The 18,719-nt window shown below is 40.8% G+C and overlaps 2 protein-coding genes across 2 annotated transcripts in view; both read right to left on the reverse strand.

Annotated features, from left to right (window-relative positions):
• Positions 1 to 42: 42 nt before the first annotated feature.
• Positions 43 to 1,745, reverse strand: LOC116323643 (ADP-ribosylation factor 6). Its single transcript, XM_031744019.2, has 2 exons — positions 1,321 to 1,745; positions 43 to 756 (listed from the first exon to the last, which is right to left on the reverse strand). Exons 1-2 carry the CDS (start codon positions 1,633 to 1,635, stop codon positions 448 to 450), a joined length of 624 nt encoding a protein of 207 aa, XP_031599879.1. The 5' UTR covers positions 1,636 to 1,745; the 3' UTR covers positions 43 to 447.
• Positions 1,746 to 3,005: 1,260 nt separating this feature from the next.
• The window catches only part of ppm1lb (protein phosphatase, Mg2+/Mn2+ dependent, 1Lb), a 50,682-nt gene continuing 34,968 nt past the window's right edge, over positions 3,006 to 18,719 (reverse strand). The window contains exons 2-4 of the mRNA XM_031743990.2: positions 14,807 to 15,023; positions 6,818 to 6,979; positions 3,006 to 5,119 (exon numbers count right to left, since the gene is read on the reverse strand). Of these exons, the coding sequence (XP_031599850.1) occupies positions 4,779 to 5,119; positions 6,818 to 6,979; positions 14,807 to 15,023 (720 nt within the window). The 3' untranslated portion in view covers positions 3,006 to 4,778. The remainder of the gene's footprint in view (positions 5,120 to 6,817; positions 6,980 to 14,806; positions 15,024 to 18,719) is intronic.

Below are 18,719 nucleotides of genomic sequence, written 5' to 3' on the forward strand. Positions count from 1 at the left end.
TTAGATATACAGTAGACATGATTTGTATTCACATTTGTGTCCATGAAGATAATCTACCACTAACTCTGAATATTTTAATATTGTGACAATAACAATAACACAAATAACAGATTAAAAGATAAACACGTTAAGTGCACAGCTGAGCCGAGAAAACTTGCACAACCACCAACTGCTATCAGCTTTTTTACATATTATCAGGCTACATTTTTGCCTATGACATCTTGAGACTGTTTTCCCATAATCTGCTAATCCAAGATTTTTCACAGAATACTAGTGGTCTGCAGTCACAATCCGAGGATACTCTGCCCTCAGTGTGATACGCACTCTTATCTCTGACTATTGCCCTCTGACTGTGACTCAGTGAGGCCATTCGGTGATGTGTTGCAGAGGCAGGCAGGGGGAAATCCTGCACGGCGCATGAATAAAACTAAAGAAAGTCTTCATCCATCAGCTGCCACAGAGCAAGGCTTGTTTCATAGCCGTGACACTGAAGCCTTTAGACCTCATCTTCACCTTAATGTCCTCTTGAGTCCGTTTCAGTGGGGTCTTCATGAGATACACTATCCTCCTGAAACCTTCCTCGAGTCCCATCCCAGTTGTGGCTGAGCACGGCTGGATGTACCAGGCCCTGCCTTCGCACACTTTTCTCAAATCAAGTTTCAGGCAAAGCTCCTCTGGGCTCAGAGCTCCGGGTAGGTCCTGTTTGTTGGCGAGGACCAAGAGAGGAACCTCCCTGAGACTCTCATACCTCAGAACCTGGTAAGCGGAGAACACAGTGAGGGCCAGCACTACAAACTTTTTAGAAAAGCCCAAATTTTGTGCTTGCTTCCAGGTTTACTATAACTATATGGTTTACAACACATTAAAATTAAAATTAGAAGAATATCTTAGCATTTATTATGCATTTATCAACAATTAGAAGTTTTTTTGTGAAGACTTTAAACTGATAATCCTAATGACCTCTTAATACCTTTAACATATGAACACATTAAAAACCACCCTCTTACAACTACATTATAATATGTGATAGATAATTTATTAAAGATATAAACAGGAACACAAAATAAAGCACCTGTAAGATTAATTTGCACGTTTTATTGTTTTGTCCACAAAAACAATGCCTTCAAATTACTTCATCAGAAGTTTAAATACTGTGCCTTGAAGTTTCTTGAGTTGCTAGATTCAAAACTAGTTGCAGTGCCACAAATCCCTGCTCATAAATATCCTACATGCTTTCAACATTTCCTCTTTCTGAAGACAGTTTTGGAAACAGATTTGTAGCATCAAAGCCTGCACAGTGAAGGTGCATGCTTTATTTACCCGATGGAGTTCCTTGCGGGCCTCGTCCAACCGTTTCAGGTTCCTGCTATCCACCACAAACACCACTCCAGCTGTGTCGGTGTAGTGATGCCTCCAGTGGGGCCTCATCTTCTTCTGGCCCCCGACGTCCCACACAATCAGTGCCGGGCTGCTCCTGTCCGTCTCCAGTGTCTCTACATTGAAACCCACAGTCGGCACTGTCACCACACTCTCGTTGTACTTCAGCTTGTAAAGCAGCGTGGTCTTTCCTGATCCATCCAGGCCCAGCATCAGGACTTGTGCTTGTTTCTGATGCTTGGATCCGTGAATACCCATGTCGTAAGAATGCTTTCTCTCTTTGTGCAAGTGTGTAAACTACGCTGAGTGCACTCAGTGTGTCTGCTGTCTTATGAAGAACGAGTAATCCCTCCCCTCTGTTGTGTCCAGATTCCTTCTGGCCTTGTGCAGCTTTCAGTAAAGCTATTTATATCTGAATTGACGGTGCAGCTGAGTGGGGCAGCATGCAGTTCTCCGGTTACCAAAGCACAGCCAGTGGAGTCACATCACACCTGCCCCAGATCATCATACACACGGGCAGCAAGGAAGTCCATGTTTGGCACAACGGGCAAGATTGTGTTACTTCCTGGCTGGCTGGTCACTGCTGGCCTCATACCAGTGACATCACAGCTAAAGTTTGATAGCCGTGGCAGATGGGCAAATTTTGTCTAATGAAAGTGCAGCTTCCAGAAGCCTCTGAGCCAATCTGAAAATGTAACATTAATCTCAAATACACTTGCATCTAATTAAACAAAGAGTCCTCTTTTTATTAGTGAATACAAAAAAGGATTAAATACACAATTTACTTGTCATATTTAATTACCAGTGATTCTGGATACTTATTATTGGATCTCCTGGCTTGACTGCTAGCTGCATTTTAGGCTTCATGTCACTGTTTGTTCCAGCTCTTTACAGACCTTTTATGTGGCTGTCAGGTTTAATTGGTGTAATCAACTGTGGACTTGTTTATAATGTCAGCAGCAGAATTAGCTGACCCGCACTAACAAAACCACAAATGCCAACTTATGTTAATTAACATCTTCAGATGTCCTCCAGTAGGTGGAATAAACAGACTCAAATCTAAAACTTTAAAAAGTCAGAGATCATCAGTTGATTTTGCCACAGCTTCCTTTTAAATAATGAAAATAATACACAAAATAGAATTTGATCACATTTTAGTATGGTGAGTGTTGATAGTACACCTCATTTATTTGAAATTCATCCAGGGACCCAGACTTTGTCATTTGTTAAAGTGGCCTTCAGCAACAGTTCTCCAGGTTTTCTGAAGATCTTTCAAAGAGATAAAAATTTTTTCTTAGATATAATGATTCTTAAAAAAAAAAAATCAGAGGAAACTGGACAAGTGGAGGACAAAAGAAGTGGCAGGTCTAATAAAAACTGAACAGTATCTGTCCTTAAGAAACAGAAAACGAAATAAGCAAAGACTGAAACAGGAACTGAGAGATGCATCTGATCCTTCAGTCGATCCACCTACGCTTCACTGAAGCCTCATCAGATATGGTCTGCATTTAAGCCAGTGCTGCTGTTTCTCATTTATTTTTACAAAGAAATAAGAGGTGGTTCAAGACTTTTGCACGGTACTGTAACCTACACCTGTACAGAATACATTAAAAAAACTCCACACACAATGATGATGCGATCTTTTATCGTTTTAATCTTACCTTTGTGATTTACACCTTAAAATTGCTGAATTTTCTCTTTTTTACAGTTTATGAAATCCAACAAAAACAAGTACAAATGCCACACAAACATCCCGTAACATACGTTAGAGAAAAAATGTGAACTGAAAAAAGCACAGACAGTTTCATTGGGTATATATCTCTGAAGTGAAACAGCTCAGGTAACAGGGGCCCCGCTGTGTTAAACATTGGAGGAGTGATACACAAGGACAGTATGTACATTCATCTTACAATTTGTCTCTCGGAGACATATTTTCATCATTGCTTTTCTACATTTGATTTGAGGGGATGACGCTGAGGTCGTGCACTGTGCGCCGCGTGGTCGACTGCGTTACATCAGAAAACCGAGAAGTCGTTTTGGCAGCGGACTCGTTAACTGGATATGAACAGCTAGAAAATAAGGCAACGATAACTGATCTCATTCAAAGGCTCGTTAAGATTAAGTTCAGAGTAAATCAAAAGCAATGCAATTCAGATCCACGACTTTTGCCTTAGTGAGAGGAGATGCTGTGAAAAGATGAAAACATAACTGTATGCTGTCGGTTTAAGTTCATCAGGTAGACTGTAATAAATGATGATGTAACAAAAGTCACATAAAGGAAGAGGTTGTCAATATCTGTGAAAGTCTTTTAAAGGGTGTAATATAAAATCCTGCATAACATAATGCTTAAAACTGCCATTTATTATTATGATAGAACCGTTTACCTTCTTCATACCACTCCAGGTTAGCGGTCAGCTATTATATGAGATAGCACATTAACCTTTTGAATTAAAACTTAGCAGTTAGTCATAATGAGATGTTACTTTGTTGTTACTCCAAACATTTAATTACACTTTGACAAGCTACAATATTATCCAACAGTTATTACACTATTAGTAGTTACACAGATCCTGATGAGTTGGGCCAGAAAAAAGCAGGAGAGGAGGTCAAACGTGAGGATGAAACGCTTTGGTGGAACAGAAACTCTTAGCGATCGTTTTAATTAAAGACACTCAACATTTAAAATTAGAAAACGGGGCAACTCAAACCAAAACATGACGATTTCCCCACATCCAGCAAGTGGCTGGTGCTATTGCTGTACAGTATGAGCAGTAACGTGTTTTCATTTGTGTTGGTCGTGTATAAAACCTGGAACCGTGCTGAACAACAGATTTCTTAATCTCTAAAATTAGACAAGGTGGAAGTCAGAAAACTGAAAGAATGAATTTGGAGGTCACGGAGACAGTGAGGGAAAGACATAGTTACTGTAAACATCATGCTGTCATTTAAAAGGGACATTACAATGGGACAATGAATCAGCTGTTAGTGTCAGACGTGTGTGCAAGTTCATCACAAAGAGACATCAATGACTGTCACCTCTCTCTCTCTCTCACACACACACAAACACACACACACAAACAAACATATGCAGGGACAGGCGCACCCACAGCTGCACAAAGCTTAATCAGATTATTTGCATAACAGTGATCCAGCTCGCTTTACGGTGCCTCAGAGATATGGCTAAGACTAAATGAAGGACATTTTTATTGGGTCACTTTTATCGCAAAGTAAAGCGGGCGAGGGGGGCATGACGGGGTGGGGGTCGGATGCACTGAGGGACAAACTGCTGTAAATATGTGTGATAGAAATAGTTCTCGCTCAAAAAGCGCTTATTTCATCTTAAGTATATTCTTATTTATATTCAGACACAAAATAGATACTGTGCACAGAAGACGTGCGGTCTACTTTTCGCTGGCCTTGCCTTTGAACTTGACTACCATGACGGTGATGTTGTCAGGGCAACCACGGTAGAAGGACTGAAGGACGATGCTCTTGGCGCCGAAGTGCGGCTCGTCCAGTCGTTCCCTGATGAAGCGAACCGCCTCCTCGTTGCTGAAGGTGTCCCACAGGCCGTCCGACGCCAGGATCATGAACTCGGGCTGCAGCTTGTTCAGGTCGAAGGACATGACGTCGGGATCGGGAATGACCACGTTGAGGTTTTTCAGAGGGTAATCGCCCAAAGAGCGGGACATGGCCAGGATGCCCTGGACGCGCCACGAGCCATTGAAACTGATGAAACCGCCTGAGGATGCATGGGTGGGATATTAGAAAAAAATGTAAGGAATCAGGATAATAAGACAGAAATTACAAAAACAAAGGTGGGAGGAGACACGTGTATTTCTACTTAACCATTAAAATGTAAAATATTTTGACAGATTAAATGACAGGATGTTTATTTAATTTCATCAACTAAGAAATGATCAAAACGCAAACATGGCTCTTTGCCATGACCCAGCGCAGCACTATTTTTGTTAGAAACATTTAAATTAATTTCCCATCCTGCAGACAGGGAATTATACTGGAAATTACTGGATACTAGGCCAGGAAGACTTCAGAATTTGCAGTGAGCAAGGCCATAAGCAGGATGTTAAAAAAGTACTGAGGTTAAAAGTTCAGGCCATGGTTATGAAATATCTAATTATGTGTAACTCTGACTAATAAAAAAGGCCCAAGTTAGCTAAAATTCCCAGAAAAAGCAGAGGACTTGGTCTCTCTGTCCTCGCTTTAGTAGCCACTGATTCTTCAGCTGCTGTGAGGTATTAAAAGTTAAGCTTGTAAATGCATCTTCAAGCATTTATCGTTATATTTGTATTCAAATAGCCCATGAATTGTGTTTTTCTTTTCATTAATTTCAGTGTTTTAGCATCATTACTGCTGACAGCATGTTACACTAACCCTCAGGAGGCACCAAACTCACTGTGGACCATTTATGGATAATTCAGCAGCTAAATGAGCTTGTTTGGCTCATGAAGCTTTATTACATTTTTTCTTTTTGTTGTCGATGTTATAATATAAAAATTTCCCCTGTTTTTTCTCTCTAGTCTCATGTCTTTTATTTTTTTTGTCTCTTGGTGCAGTTGCTGTCCTTTTTTTGTTAATAAAAATGTAAAAATCCCAGCAAGGTTTAAGTTTATGATTAAATACAAATTGGTTATTATTTCCCAGCAAAATATAAAGGAATGAGGACCAGCTCAAGACTTTTCCACAGAACAGCACAGACTGTTAAGAATATACCTAATTAATATTATTATAAAGCTTTAATATAAATGTAAACATATTTTATTATTAGTGTGCAAATTTTAGGGGAAAAGGCATCTAATTTACTGTGTTTTGTATTTTTTAAAATAAGTTAATCTTAAATCTTAAATGTGAATTGGCTGTTTCGGTGTTTTTATTTAAAAGTGACAGTGCAGTTTGACGTAGCACTTCTCACTAAAGGCTGCTAAAAAAAACTATAGTAAATTTCTTCACTGAAATCATGCTTCTCCTATCAGTCAACTAAATCTTTCATCTTCAGTACCAAATTAGACCATTAGATGGCGATAGTGGGCTATCCTTCCGCCGATCACACTGACTAATCTGGAAATTTGCCATCAAACTCTCCTCAGGCAGAGAGTATGCAGATTGGGTTGGAGGGAGAATTGTGCCTACGATTACACCTTAAACACTGAACACCGTCTGGCTGGTTTTGATAACATGCTGCTTTAGAAGCAGATAGTGTTATCAGTCAGTAGGGTTTGATGTCAGCCTGAGACTGAGATGTATGAGGGGGGAGGACTGTGTAATGGCTTTTAGCTTTGATCATAAGAAGACTCATTTCATGCTTTCATAGCAACAATGTGAGTTTGGATGCTCCCTCAAGTTTTAACTGAAGTCTTTTCTGTTGCTCTGAATATAATGAGAACTGCGTATGGGTCTGGATCGCAGCCCATTTTCTCACCGGCCTTCTTGATCCTCTTGCGCTCCTTGAGCTGGTAAGGTTTGTGGTCGTGCGATAGAGGAATGGCATTGCCGTCTTTATCGCAAAGAACTCCGCGTGAGTCTCCAACATTAGCCACTGTCAGCTCCTTATCAGACAGCAGGGCCACCAGACATGTAGTTCCTGAAACAGAGGAGGGAAAGGGTAGAGGAGAAGCAAGGAGATGATAATCATGGTAGCTGGACATGAATTTCTTAGCGGTCCATCAAACAGCTGCTGAGATATTTCTGTCTTTACCAGAGTGATGGAGAAACAACATTCATGTGGTTCAAAAATACCATCCTGTTATTAATCAGTGTTTATTAAAAACAGTGTGACAACTGATAAATTTATGTCAGCTCATTATATCCCCAATTCGTAAACCTTAGTGTGTGATTGAAAACTTGATCCAGTGACAGACACACAATGTTTTACAGTACAGTATAAAAACACAGCGCTCTTCCAAGACACGCACGTCCGTCCTGTGTAACGGCAAACACGTGAAGCCACGTGCAAACAATTCAAACGCTCTTTGACGCAACTTCTCTTTCTTCCACTCTTTTTCTCCTTCCTCTCTTTGTTTGGCTTCCCAGCCAGGCAGAACAGTGTATGTACTCAGGATCTGAGGCCTATTGTATGAGATCCAAAGTCCTGTAGAGAAAGAACAGATCTGCCTGTTTGGCCATCTGCTCACACTGAGCGAAGACAAAAGTGGACAGAGAGAGAGGGACACAGGAAAGGGGAAAAAAAAAGAGGAAAAAGAAAGTTCTGGACCACCCGGACAGCGAGCGAGGGGGTAGAGTCAAGTCACAATCAGGATTTTAGGGTAAAAAAAATGCCAAAGGAGGCAAAAAAGGACTAAAAACTAAGCAGGTTTAAATGCCACTACAAGAATGTGGATGACCTACTAACATTTCAAACTTTTCTTTTAAGTTTCACATATTTGTGCCGATGCTGACTAAAAATGTATGTTTCAGCTGTTTCTCATTGAACCCAATGGAATAAATCTCTTCCCCATGAAGGCTTCTTCCATTATGTTTGCAGTTACTCTGTCCCAGACCTGACGCAGTCGCTTGGTGAGCAATGAAACGGTAAAGAAAAGGCTGCAGTGCATGATGCAGATGAAATAAAACAAGTGTGAGATGGGCATAGAGCTGGAGGACAGAGACAATTCCTCAGCAGGACAGTGATTTTATTATTCCCCTTTGAGGAAAGATTTGGGTGAAACTGGAGGCGGAAAGTAACTAGACTAAAGTGAAGTGAAGTGAAAATTGATGCCGCTTAATTGTAAATCTCACAGACCTCGTGAAAAATCTATTTCTATTAGTTTCACCACGTTATGCATCCCTAATCCTCGTGCCTATAGCTGCCACTGCACTGTGCCATGCTGTCCAGCTAATTATCCTTATCTAGTTCCCATGGTGATAGAGATAATGGACTGAGGTGCCTTCCTAGCACACCCTTCCCCAATTAGCCCAGCCTCTCAGTGCACACATTCAGCATTCCCTATTAAAATGGCACCATGGCCCATATGCACCCTGTGCTCATGCTAATTATGGGCTTAGCTTGGCCAGGCACACCTTCAACACTCCAATACCATTAACATCTTAACCCCAGTTAGTCTCTCACTTCAATTTGCAACACTGCACTAATTCACTCTTTCAGTTAGCAAACTCTGACAGGCTCTATTTATGCTCTCAAATACATCTGGAGAGTTCAGTGTAAGTGTATCCACAGTACCCGAATGGATTTATGCACTTAGCCAACCTGCTTGGCATTTAGGTGAAAAATGTGGGGTCAGGACTGCCACCACTGCGCTCGCCCTACCTCGCTGTCTTCTTCAAAGCCTTTCTAAAAACACTACCTGCCCATTAGCACACACACAGTAATTTTATCCCTTAAGAGCTGCCATCCTGTCTTACTTCCTTGGACTTGCACTGTTAACATTTAGAGCAGTATATTATTTTTAGAATGTGCATCATTTCGACCTGCTTTATAAAGTCAGAGCAACACTCTGGATTTGCATATCACGCCTCTCAGACCGTCTCAGCTTTTTATTTTCATTCCATTCATTTTTTTTTCACCCCTAAATAACTACAGCAGCTTTCTCTGGGTCAGTCCCAGCCTTTCTGGAGCCCTGTGTAAGATTTAGCTTTGGCTTGAGTGTGCAAAGCCGAACCAACCTATCATTTCTCCACTCTCTCTCGTTCTTGGCAAAATAAGAGAGTACCAGAAGATTTGATTTAACTGGGCTATGACCATATCTATTCTAGTTAGTCTAGTTCAGGAAGTTTGGTTCTCAAAGTCAAACCTTAATCTACTTTAACGTTCCTCCCCTAGAGCTGGAATGCATGCATAATATAAACAGCAGAAACAGAGGTATTCAATTCACTTCAATGTTATTTACATAGTTCCAAATCAAAACAGCATTCGCCTCAAGGCGCTTTATTTTGTAAGGTAAGAACCTTGCAAAAGTACAGTGAAAATCCCCATGATTGAGCAAGCACTTTGGCGACAGTGGGAAGGAAAAACACCCTCTTAACAGGAAGAAGTTGGGGGTAAAGGGAGGAAAATGCTTTTTTATGGCTCTCCTTTCTTGGTCAACACCCAGTGGCCACCTTGCCCTCCACGCAATTTATCTGCCGAAACTTCAGTTTCGCCTCCAGCGGAAATGAGTAGAAGCCAGCAAAGCTTTCTTCTCTCTAATTCTGCACTCTCACATTAATTGATCTTTATACAACTTGTGTATTAGACCTCGAGACCTGAATGTTGGCAGAGTTAACCTTTAATATAATTAATCTTCCAGTTTCTTTTCCCTTCCCACAAACAAGAGGGTGCAGAAAAAATAAAAAGCTTAACGCCCCGAGGCCTTACAGACCTTAACAACTCTTTTAGAAACAACATCAATCTTGCAAAGACTTAAAACTTGAATTCTAAGGTGAGAGCGAATTCGTCTCACACACACACACACACACACACACACACACACACACACACACACACACACACACACACACACACACACACACACACACACACACACACACACACACACACACACACACACACACACACACACACACACACACACACACACACACAAAAACAACCTTACAATCTTTTTTCAATCTATCCAAAGGTGGTACAGTCCTGCAGTGGGCAGCAGCCACTTTAAAAAGTCTCCACGGTGAGTTCAGGAAAACGGAGGTGTGACTGTGACGTATATCTGACGTCGGAGCCCGTAAAACATGTTTGATAGTTTTCTTCAGTGTAAAGCTGATGTTACAGCTTTTCCTACCATTCAGTCTGTTTTTAAATACTTACAAACTGATCAGTCATAATCTATTCCTCCTTTTGACCATAACAGAAAGAGGAATGCTTGAGGTCTGCTCCTAAATTATATCACGTATTACTGGTGGATTCCTCTGAATCTGCTGTAAAGAGACTGGAAGGATGAAGAGAGGGCTTATATGATGGCATGCTCTGAGGCTCATTGCAAAAAGTTGACACATTCCTAACATTATTGCAATATAACTGATTGATGCTGACCTTTTAAAATGAAGGGATGGTATTCTACCTTAGCTTCAACACTGCCAGTTGAAAAAAGTCACTAATTTTATCAGGCCTTTCAGAGCCCTTAGGGCTCTCTCTTAAGTTATCTAGAGAGAATTGATCTGACTTTGATGTTGGTGACATCTGATTATCTAATACCCTATAAATAATCAATTCACATGATGATGACATGATTTTTGTTTGTTTTTATACAGATATATAATGCTGTGACTGGGCAATTATTCAATAAAAGATATTGTTGGCCAAAAAAAAGCTGATGTCACAGCAACCGGTGTAAACTACTTTTGTCTACCCTGAACATTTGTAAAACCTTATACCGGACAAGGTTTTAATCTTTGTTGTTTCCTATTCTCACTTTATTTACCTAATCCCAAAAATAAATTTCTCCATTCTTTAAACACCACAGAGTGACGTGCAGCCACCAAATATCCATCAGTTTCAGGTCACAGGGTAGACATTGATGACATGCACGAAAGCGCTTTCACAGTGATTAGTTGGGATCATAACACCCTGCTGGCCTTCATAGTTACTGGCACCAAAATTCAAACTGTTTCTTCTTCTGCCTCATAAACAAAGTGGCTGCAGAGTTTGAAAGAAACTGCTGCAAGCTGACTTTGTTTGAACAAACATTTAGTTAAAGTGCTTTTTAAAGTAACAACAGCCATCAGTCATACTTAGTCAGCTGTAACTGTTTCTGTTTAAGTAGCAGCACAGACACAGTCAGGAGGCTGAGTTTTGTCTGATTATGATCAAAAATAAGTTATAAGAGCCGACGTTCTCAGACAACTTCAACGACCACTCTAGCTGTAGTATTAGGTGGTAGCAGACCAAGTTCATGGTCAGTTTTTGATCATGACGCCGTAGCTCAAATGATCTTTTCAAATCATTCCACTTAGACCAACTGAGTAAATTTGAGCAAATTACTGCATTTAAACCTGGGTGGTCTCTATCGATGATGATGTGTAGTTAGATTTCTGGGGAGGTGCACGTCAGGTTACGGCCTAGGTTTGACACAGCGGTACACTTATTTGACTTTTTGTTATGGCAAATAAATACATTTAATTAAAAAACTTTCAGAATGATGCCATGAAAAAGCAACCGACCTCACTTTATATATGTAACTGGCATTATTATGAAAAAAGAAAAAGAAAAAAAGGACTGGATCCGCCAAAGTTTACACAGCCTCGTTCCACACGCACTGAAGGAGAAGGGTTTAAAAAAAAAAACTGCACCAAACACATTTGGTTTAAACAAATATTTGTCTGAAGGGGAATATGTGGCACACAGAACATACTAAAATGAAATGATTAATGGCAATAAAGAAACACAAAAACATAAGCATGAGAGCAAAAACACAACGAGTAGTGCCTCACTAAGTGGAGCTTCATTCTTGAGAGATTTGAAGATGAAAATCAATGAAGACCGGTGACCTCCGGGAACCCTTACAGTGTCTCTTAGAGGTCAGAACTGGAGAGGATGTGAACAAAATGATGCCGTGTAGGATGAGGTTTGTACATGAATGTTTAATTTCCGCTGTGCAAAAAAGTTATTTTGTTACAGACTATGGTGGACATAATATTTCTGCACATATTTAAATCTTACATTCCCAACCTAAATAGTTTTTTAATAAAATAGACAGATGCCTTTATTTTTTTTAAGATGACATGGCTAACCGGTCAGCGTGGCCTCTGCTGACTGCAGATTATTGGACGAAAGCAAAACAGTCAATTTTTGTGTTGTTGCGTGCAGACATGTCACCCAGCCACATAAAGATTGGTACAAGCAGAATACCATACAGCATTAAGGAGACTGTTTCCATAATAGACTCTAAGCTCCTGGGCACTGCATCAAAGTCCCATCTTCCTTATCTTTCTTTGAGGCGCTTATGTTCGCTGATAAACAACACAGGGATGAATGAACAGGGGGATAAATCTGATACGCTGTTGTCCTGGGGACGGGGAGCTGAATTGAGAGTGTGTATCTCTATTCTGCCTCACTCCCTCCCCTGCTAGCTCAATTTAGGCCCCCCGATTACTACAGAAAGCAGGGAGCTGCGCGCCCTAAACGATGCGATTGTGGAATCAGATACAAGGACAAGAATGCACAATTACCTGATCAGCAGATTCCCCCGAGACGCCTGCAAGAAAGCCACAACAAATGCCGCAGCAAATTCAATCCCTGAACTAGACAACACAGGAGCCCATTTATTGTAATGGAGATTGCAAGTTTATCTAGAAGCATCATGTCAGTCTGTCTCGCTGTGCTGTCCAAAAAGAAGGATGGGGCATAAGAAAAAGATACGAGCAGATGGAGGTGTGGAAAGTATCTTTGAAACTCAACGCAACAGGTCTGCTTAAGAACAGAAGAAGGCAGCGGGATCAGGAGAGGAGATTTACTTTTGGCCCCTTTTGGGAGTGACAGATCAGAAAGCCGATGATTAGCTCCAGATGGAGAGGCAGCAAAGGAGGTGGAGGATAAAGCGTCGAAGAGCAGGTGACTTCAGCTGCAAAACCAAACCTTCTCTGAGAAGGAAGGATCAGCTGTCTTCAGACTGAAAGCTCCAACTCTGTTTTTATTTGACCTCGTTAACATCCTTTGTCACATATCAAGCATTCACAGAAGGATGTGAGGCCTTCTCAGGGGCTCTTTTATACCCGTGACCGCCTCGCCACCTTAGATGTGATTCACATGTCAGCTTTCTCTTTACCCTCATGTCATCGGTTGAATGAGAGAATTCCCATGTGCTATAACTAATTTTTCACAGATTTGACCTTCATTCCTGCTCGTTACAGAGAGAGTAAACTCATCCATGCAGGCGCTGTATGCCATAAAATAAAGGATTATATTTCATATTCCACAGCATGTCTAGGGCTTACAGCTAACATGCATGTTACACAGGTGTGAGTGCCAGAGGTGTTGAAGCGACTCAGGAAAAATTCACCTGTTTACATCACAGAAGGTTGGCGAGTATGGAGTGTGTGTACTAGCTACGCACACATTAATTGCTTTGTCTGCTCGGCCTTGATTACCGTTTAAATTGATTTTGCTTTAATTGCGGAAACAAAAGCAGGTAATTCAGCTGCATCTGGAAGGCAGATCTGTCTGAATCAGCACTGCAGCAAGCGGCGGTGAAACTGTATGAAGTCACCGCATCACTAAAATAACTCAAGACCTGGGAACTCGGCAACATGATGATCATCATCCCCAAAAATGTACACAACCCCCCCCCAAAAAATCCACTTCAAACGAGCACGTCTCAAGTGTCAGCTCACCTCACAGGTCAATTACAAGTGAGAGGCTCGGCCCTTGAACTGTGATGTATGTTTACAATTATTAATTAAGGCCACATGTTTTTTTTTCTTCTTGCCCCATTTGAGTTCTTTACAGCTGCTTTCAGTAACTTTGCAATTAACTGCACTTGAAGAAAATCGTCCATACAAACAAAACTTTGCAGTTACAACTCTGAAGACAGATTCTGTAAATAAAGACCTACTCGAGACTCGTTCCTCTTGCATTTACTCTCTCATCTTCAGTTTAACCGGGGCGCTGGAAGGAAAAGTGACCTTCCCACAGAAATGCTGAATTGTTGAGGTTGCAGAAAGTCACTGCAGTGAGACCAGGAAATAATCTTACGATCCATATTTAAACTCTCTTGACTTGGTGTTCAATAATCCAATAAAGGCAGCACAGAAGGAAGACTTGCTATGAAACTCGCACAAAATCACTTATGTTCATGAATATGTCCACATCGTTCTCCTCCTTCTCCTCCTCTTCCCTGAGGTTGTTTAGTGCACTCAGATTGGACTTTGCCATCGACTGTTTGTGTGTCTTTCTGTTTTGTATTTATTGTTCTCGTTTTATTCTGCCTGTGGTTCTGGGCTTCCATTTCCCTATACTGTATAGCTTTAACCAATAAAAAACAAAAAACAAAACACACTTCCAACACATGAATCCACTCCTCTGAGGCTTTTCCTACCTCTTTCTATCCATCACTCTCTCTCTTGCATTACCACTCTCTCCTTGCATGCCTCCTGAGATAATTACTACAAGCCTTGTGAAGATCAACTTGTATTTAAACAGCTGAATAAGCAAGGCCTTGGGGTGCTGACAGTCACTATTCAACAACCGTCAAATGAAATAGTGGAGAAGAAAATAGTTTGTGTGCAGCATTACAGGGGACACTGCAGCAAAACACCTTTTGCGTCCATCTTGTGTTATCTGTATGCTCTTTAGTTTTGTGGTTGCACGGGTAGGCTGAAATACTGTATGCGTGTATTTTGATAGTTGCTAGCTACCGAACAAATGTAGCATCTAAACAACAACAAAAAAAAGGGCAGAAAGTTGGCATATTTGCAGAACGGATCATGTGTGAAGTTACGTGAACGGGCAAATACGCACCTGCTTCGTTGTAAGCGGCAGAGAGCTTTTCCAGCATTTCTCTGTCCAGCGTCAGTATCTGCTGCTCCAGGATGGAGGGGTAGGAGAGGCTTATCCTCTCCCTTTTTTCATCTTTCTCCTTTTCTTTTTCCCTGTCTCGCTCTTTCTCCCGTTCATAGGTCAGTAGCTGCTGGCGCAGAGCCTCTGGCAGGTGTGTCTTAGCAAACTCAGCAGCAGCCTGATAATGGAGAGCAGAGGGAGACACAAGTAGAATTAGATGACTGCAGATAAAAAAAATTAGGTGCTAGAAGAGAATAAATTCTGACATGTTGATGAGGGTGCTTTTCTTTTAATTGGTCATGTTTAAGCAGAAGGATAAGATGCGTAGGTCTCCATTTTCAAATGCATGGAACACTTAAGGGTTATAATGAGCAGAGGTGATTTATCATTTTTCAGCACTAAAGGCAGCTTCTCAGTTCTGAGGATATTTTATATACACTTAAGGTTTAGGAAAATCAAACAAGCAACCATCCACACAATAAATCCTGCCCAAAATGGTGACTTCAGTTTATTTACATATAAATTTTCCATGTAATTTTGTTACATGCGTTACAATGTAATCGTTGTAACAAGTCAAATTTACTTGATTGGTATACATTCAGTTTATATCAAGCACATTTTCCTCACTTATTAATTATTTGAATAAATAAATCTTTGACTTTATATGTTTTAGTTGCACTTTGCACAAAATTATGGCTTCATGTTTATTGAGGGTAGAGAATCCTTTTTTTCTGATTGTCATAACTTCTTCTGTGTATTCAGTTCAGGGTTGGCCAATAAATCTAACATATGCATTTGTTTGCAAGAACTCAGAAACCAGGAACAAGAAGCAGAGTTATTCAGAGTTAGGGGATCAGACAAGGTGGAGAAACGCTAGCATACCTCAGTGGAAAATATCCCAAAACTGCCAACTGGCACATCTAACACTCACAGATTAGCATCTTTTATCTCATTTGTTAAATCCTTACAAAACCCAGGATGTAAAAACAAGACGTTGAGGCCGTGTGGGGTGATACATGCTGGAACTATTTTTTGCCAGCAGCTCCCCAGAGTTTTGTCATCATGTTAAGATTTAAAGCTGCCTTACCAGCAATAAAGTAAATAAGCTTATTTCCCAACATGTCCCAAAAACTTTTCCTGTTTTGGAGACAGAATTGCAAGTGCAGTAAGTACAGATACGTACACGGTGACTTTGGCAGGCTGGAGTAGCAGTAACCCGCTTGTTCTTTCGGTTTTGCTGAAGCAGATAAATCACAGATAAACAGAGATAAAGAAGAAAAAAGTGCACCGCCAATCAAGTGTACACAGGCTAATGCTGCGGGATTGAGCTGAGCTAGAGAAACTTTATCCTCACCGCTATCTATTTTACTCTAAGGACATCAACAGATTCTGCACAGATTCCCATCGCAGGTCCAGAGCAAATAATGCCTGTCTCCTCAGACCCGGGCTTCAGAGAAAGCAGGCCAAGCCAAGGTCATGAGGTACAAATGTCAGATAATATACTGCTGACTTGCTTCTGGTCTGCATGATCCCAGATTCACAAAGCTCATATTTCATATGTGGTTTCCACTCGTAACACTTGCGGTGATTGAAGAGCAGTCAATTAAGAAAACAGAACGAGGGAAAAGGATTGCAATTTCCTGGCATTGGATATAATGATTAGAGGTCGTATGACAGAGAAGCTCAGATGAACCTGATGTCTCGAGTGCTCATACACTGTCCCCATTTAGCTCTCTCTTCTATCCATACCTCCCTCTCTTTCACTCTCCATCTATATCTCATTCTGCTCTGGGAAATTGCTTTCAAGGACTTAGATAACACTGCCTCCTCTGCTTTTTCTCCACACATGAAAACAATTCTTCCACTCCTCTCTTGTTATATCTTGTCAGCATAGTTGAAGCTTTGCTCTGCAAGCTCTGTCAATCCACCCCTATCTTCTCCAATGAAACCAAAACACTGTTATTCATGTGTGGCTGTGCATGAATCTGTCTTTCATTTTCCATTTCCCACAGTCACTTCACTCTACTCCCAAAGTGAGGTTCATTCCAAAATCACCATGAATCTTTTCTGAGAACAATCCCTGATGACATACTCTCATCCCATGGCTAGCATGAAGGGGGTAGGAGTCACAAACCGAGTTCAAAGGTCAAACATAGAACAGGAAGTCTTTTGTCTGCTTGGGTTACGCTAAGTCAATTAGTGCAGCGGTCCCCAACCCCCGGGCCTCGGACCGGTACCGGTCCGTGAGTCGTTTGGTACCGGGCCGCGAGAGTTGAGGCTCAGGTGTGAAACGTATGGTTTTCAGGGTTTTTATCGGTTTTCAACGTTATTTTGTTATCGTTTTTATCGTTAACTCGGTTTTCCTGGGTCTTTTCACGTGTGTTATGAATAAATCTTCTTTTTTTCGGTACCGGCACTAGTTTTATTTTGTTGTATTCATCCGCGACACCTCATTGCCGGTCCGTGAAAATATTGTCGGGCATAAACCGGTCCGTGGCGCAAAAAAGGTTGGGGACCGCTGAATTAGTGTGCACTTTAATTGTTTGTCTGCCAGTCCTTAACAAAGCACTGGGGCCACAAACCGTTTCTCCAGCTACATTCCTTTTAACTATTTAACTGCATGTGCACATGTACCACTCAGTGCGTGCAGGGAAGCCAAGACTTGATTATCTGATCCACACTGGCACATCTGATGCCAGCTTAGTGGATAAAGGGAGAAAAGGTTGGATGGGTGTAGAGCAGGGTGAGGACAAAGACTACTGGAACAGAATAAAAAAGACAAGAATCAAGAATAACAAAACACAAGGGAACAAAATTAAGAATGAGATTAGCAAACGGCATAAGAGCACAGAAGGAATGCAGGGAGGGCTAAAAAAAAAATAAGAGGGTGGAGCCAGAATAAATGAAGTAAACAGAGCTGGCTATCTGAGGTTGTTTTCATAGCTGGGAGAGACAGAGAGAGAGGGCAAGAACTAAAATTATGAGAAAGTTAGAAACTAAAAGTGGGAGGAGGTGATGAAGATGATGAGTTTGTAAACAAGTGAATGAACAAGTGGTATAAAGGCCTGTTTCAGAGAGAAAACACTCACGATCAGTAACATTACAGTTTTTAATTGTGCATTATTTAAAACTACATGACCCATGTCGCTGAACTGCTAAATCTTTTGGCATGTGTGCACTGCGATGTGTTTCCTTGTGTATTTTCCTTGATCCTACAGCTAAATGAACTGATTAATGTGCATTTTTGCTGAAAATGGCTCTGAACGGAGTGGAAACCTCAGCCAAGGCAGCTCACTCTCTGGGCAGCATTTACTTTTTAGGGAAAAGTATTGTACTATATATACATGTTGTTTTATTTGTTCTATTTAAACACACTTTAAGGAGTTTGAGATGCAAAGTATATTTGTTGCAATCCCCTTTTACCTTTCTTAAAGCAAGAATTAATTAAAGATGGATCAGATGATGATAAGAGATGACCAGAAATCTCAACTGAATTGCTTCCTCTGAGAACTGTATAGCATTAATTTAATTCATCACTAATGCAGAAATACTAACTAGTGTTTCTTTTGCAGGGTTATTTTGTGCATGGTGGATACCTTGACGACCCCCTCCGAGATCTTTAGGAAATCACCAGATTTGTTTTTAATTTAATCTAAATTTTTAAACATTTTCTTTTTTAAATTGGAGCATCATTGATTCAAATATCATAGCGGTACAGTCCATAATTTTTTGGAGACCTCGGAGGATTTCCTACCTCTTCGAGAAAGGTCTCCCTGCTTTACCACTTTTATTAATCTAGTGGCAGAACAGACTACAAAGTGTAATAATTTGACAATTTCTAACTCAATCAAAGTTTATAAAAATGCTTTCGCCT

The sequence above is a fragment of the Oreochromis aureus genome, linkage group 14, assembly GCF_013358895.1.
Source record: "Oreochromis aureus strain Israel breed Guangdong linkage group 14, ZZ_aureus, whole genome shotgun sequence".
NCBI lineage: Eukaryota > Metazoa > Chordata > Actinopteri > Cichliformes > Cichlidae > Oreochromis > Oreochromis aureus.

Excerpts from the sequence above, each read along its gene's own strand:
- LOC116323643 (XM_031744019.2), bottom strand. The coding sequence starts at position 1,635 with ATGGGTATTCACGGATCCAAGCATCAGAAACAAGCACAAGTCCTGATG. Across the intron at positions 757-1,320 it reads CCCGCAAGGAACTCCATCGG|GTTCTGAGGTATGAGAGTCT; the intron begins GTAAATAAAGCA and ends TCCGCTTACCAG.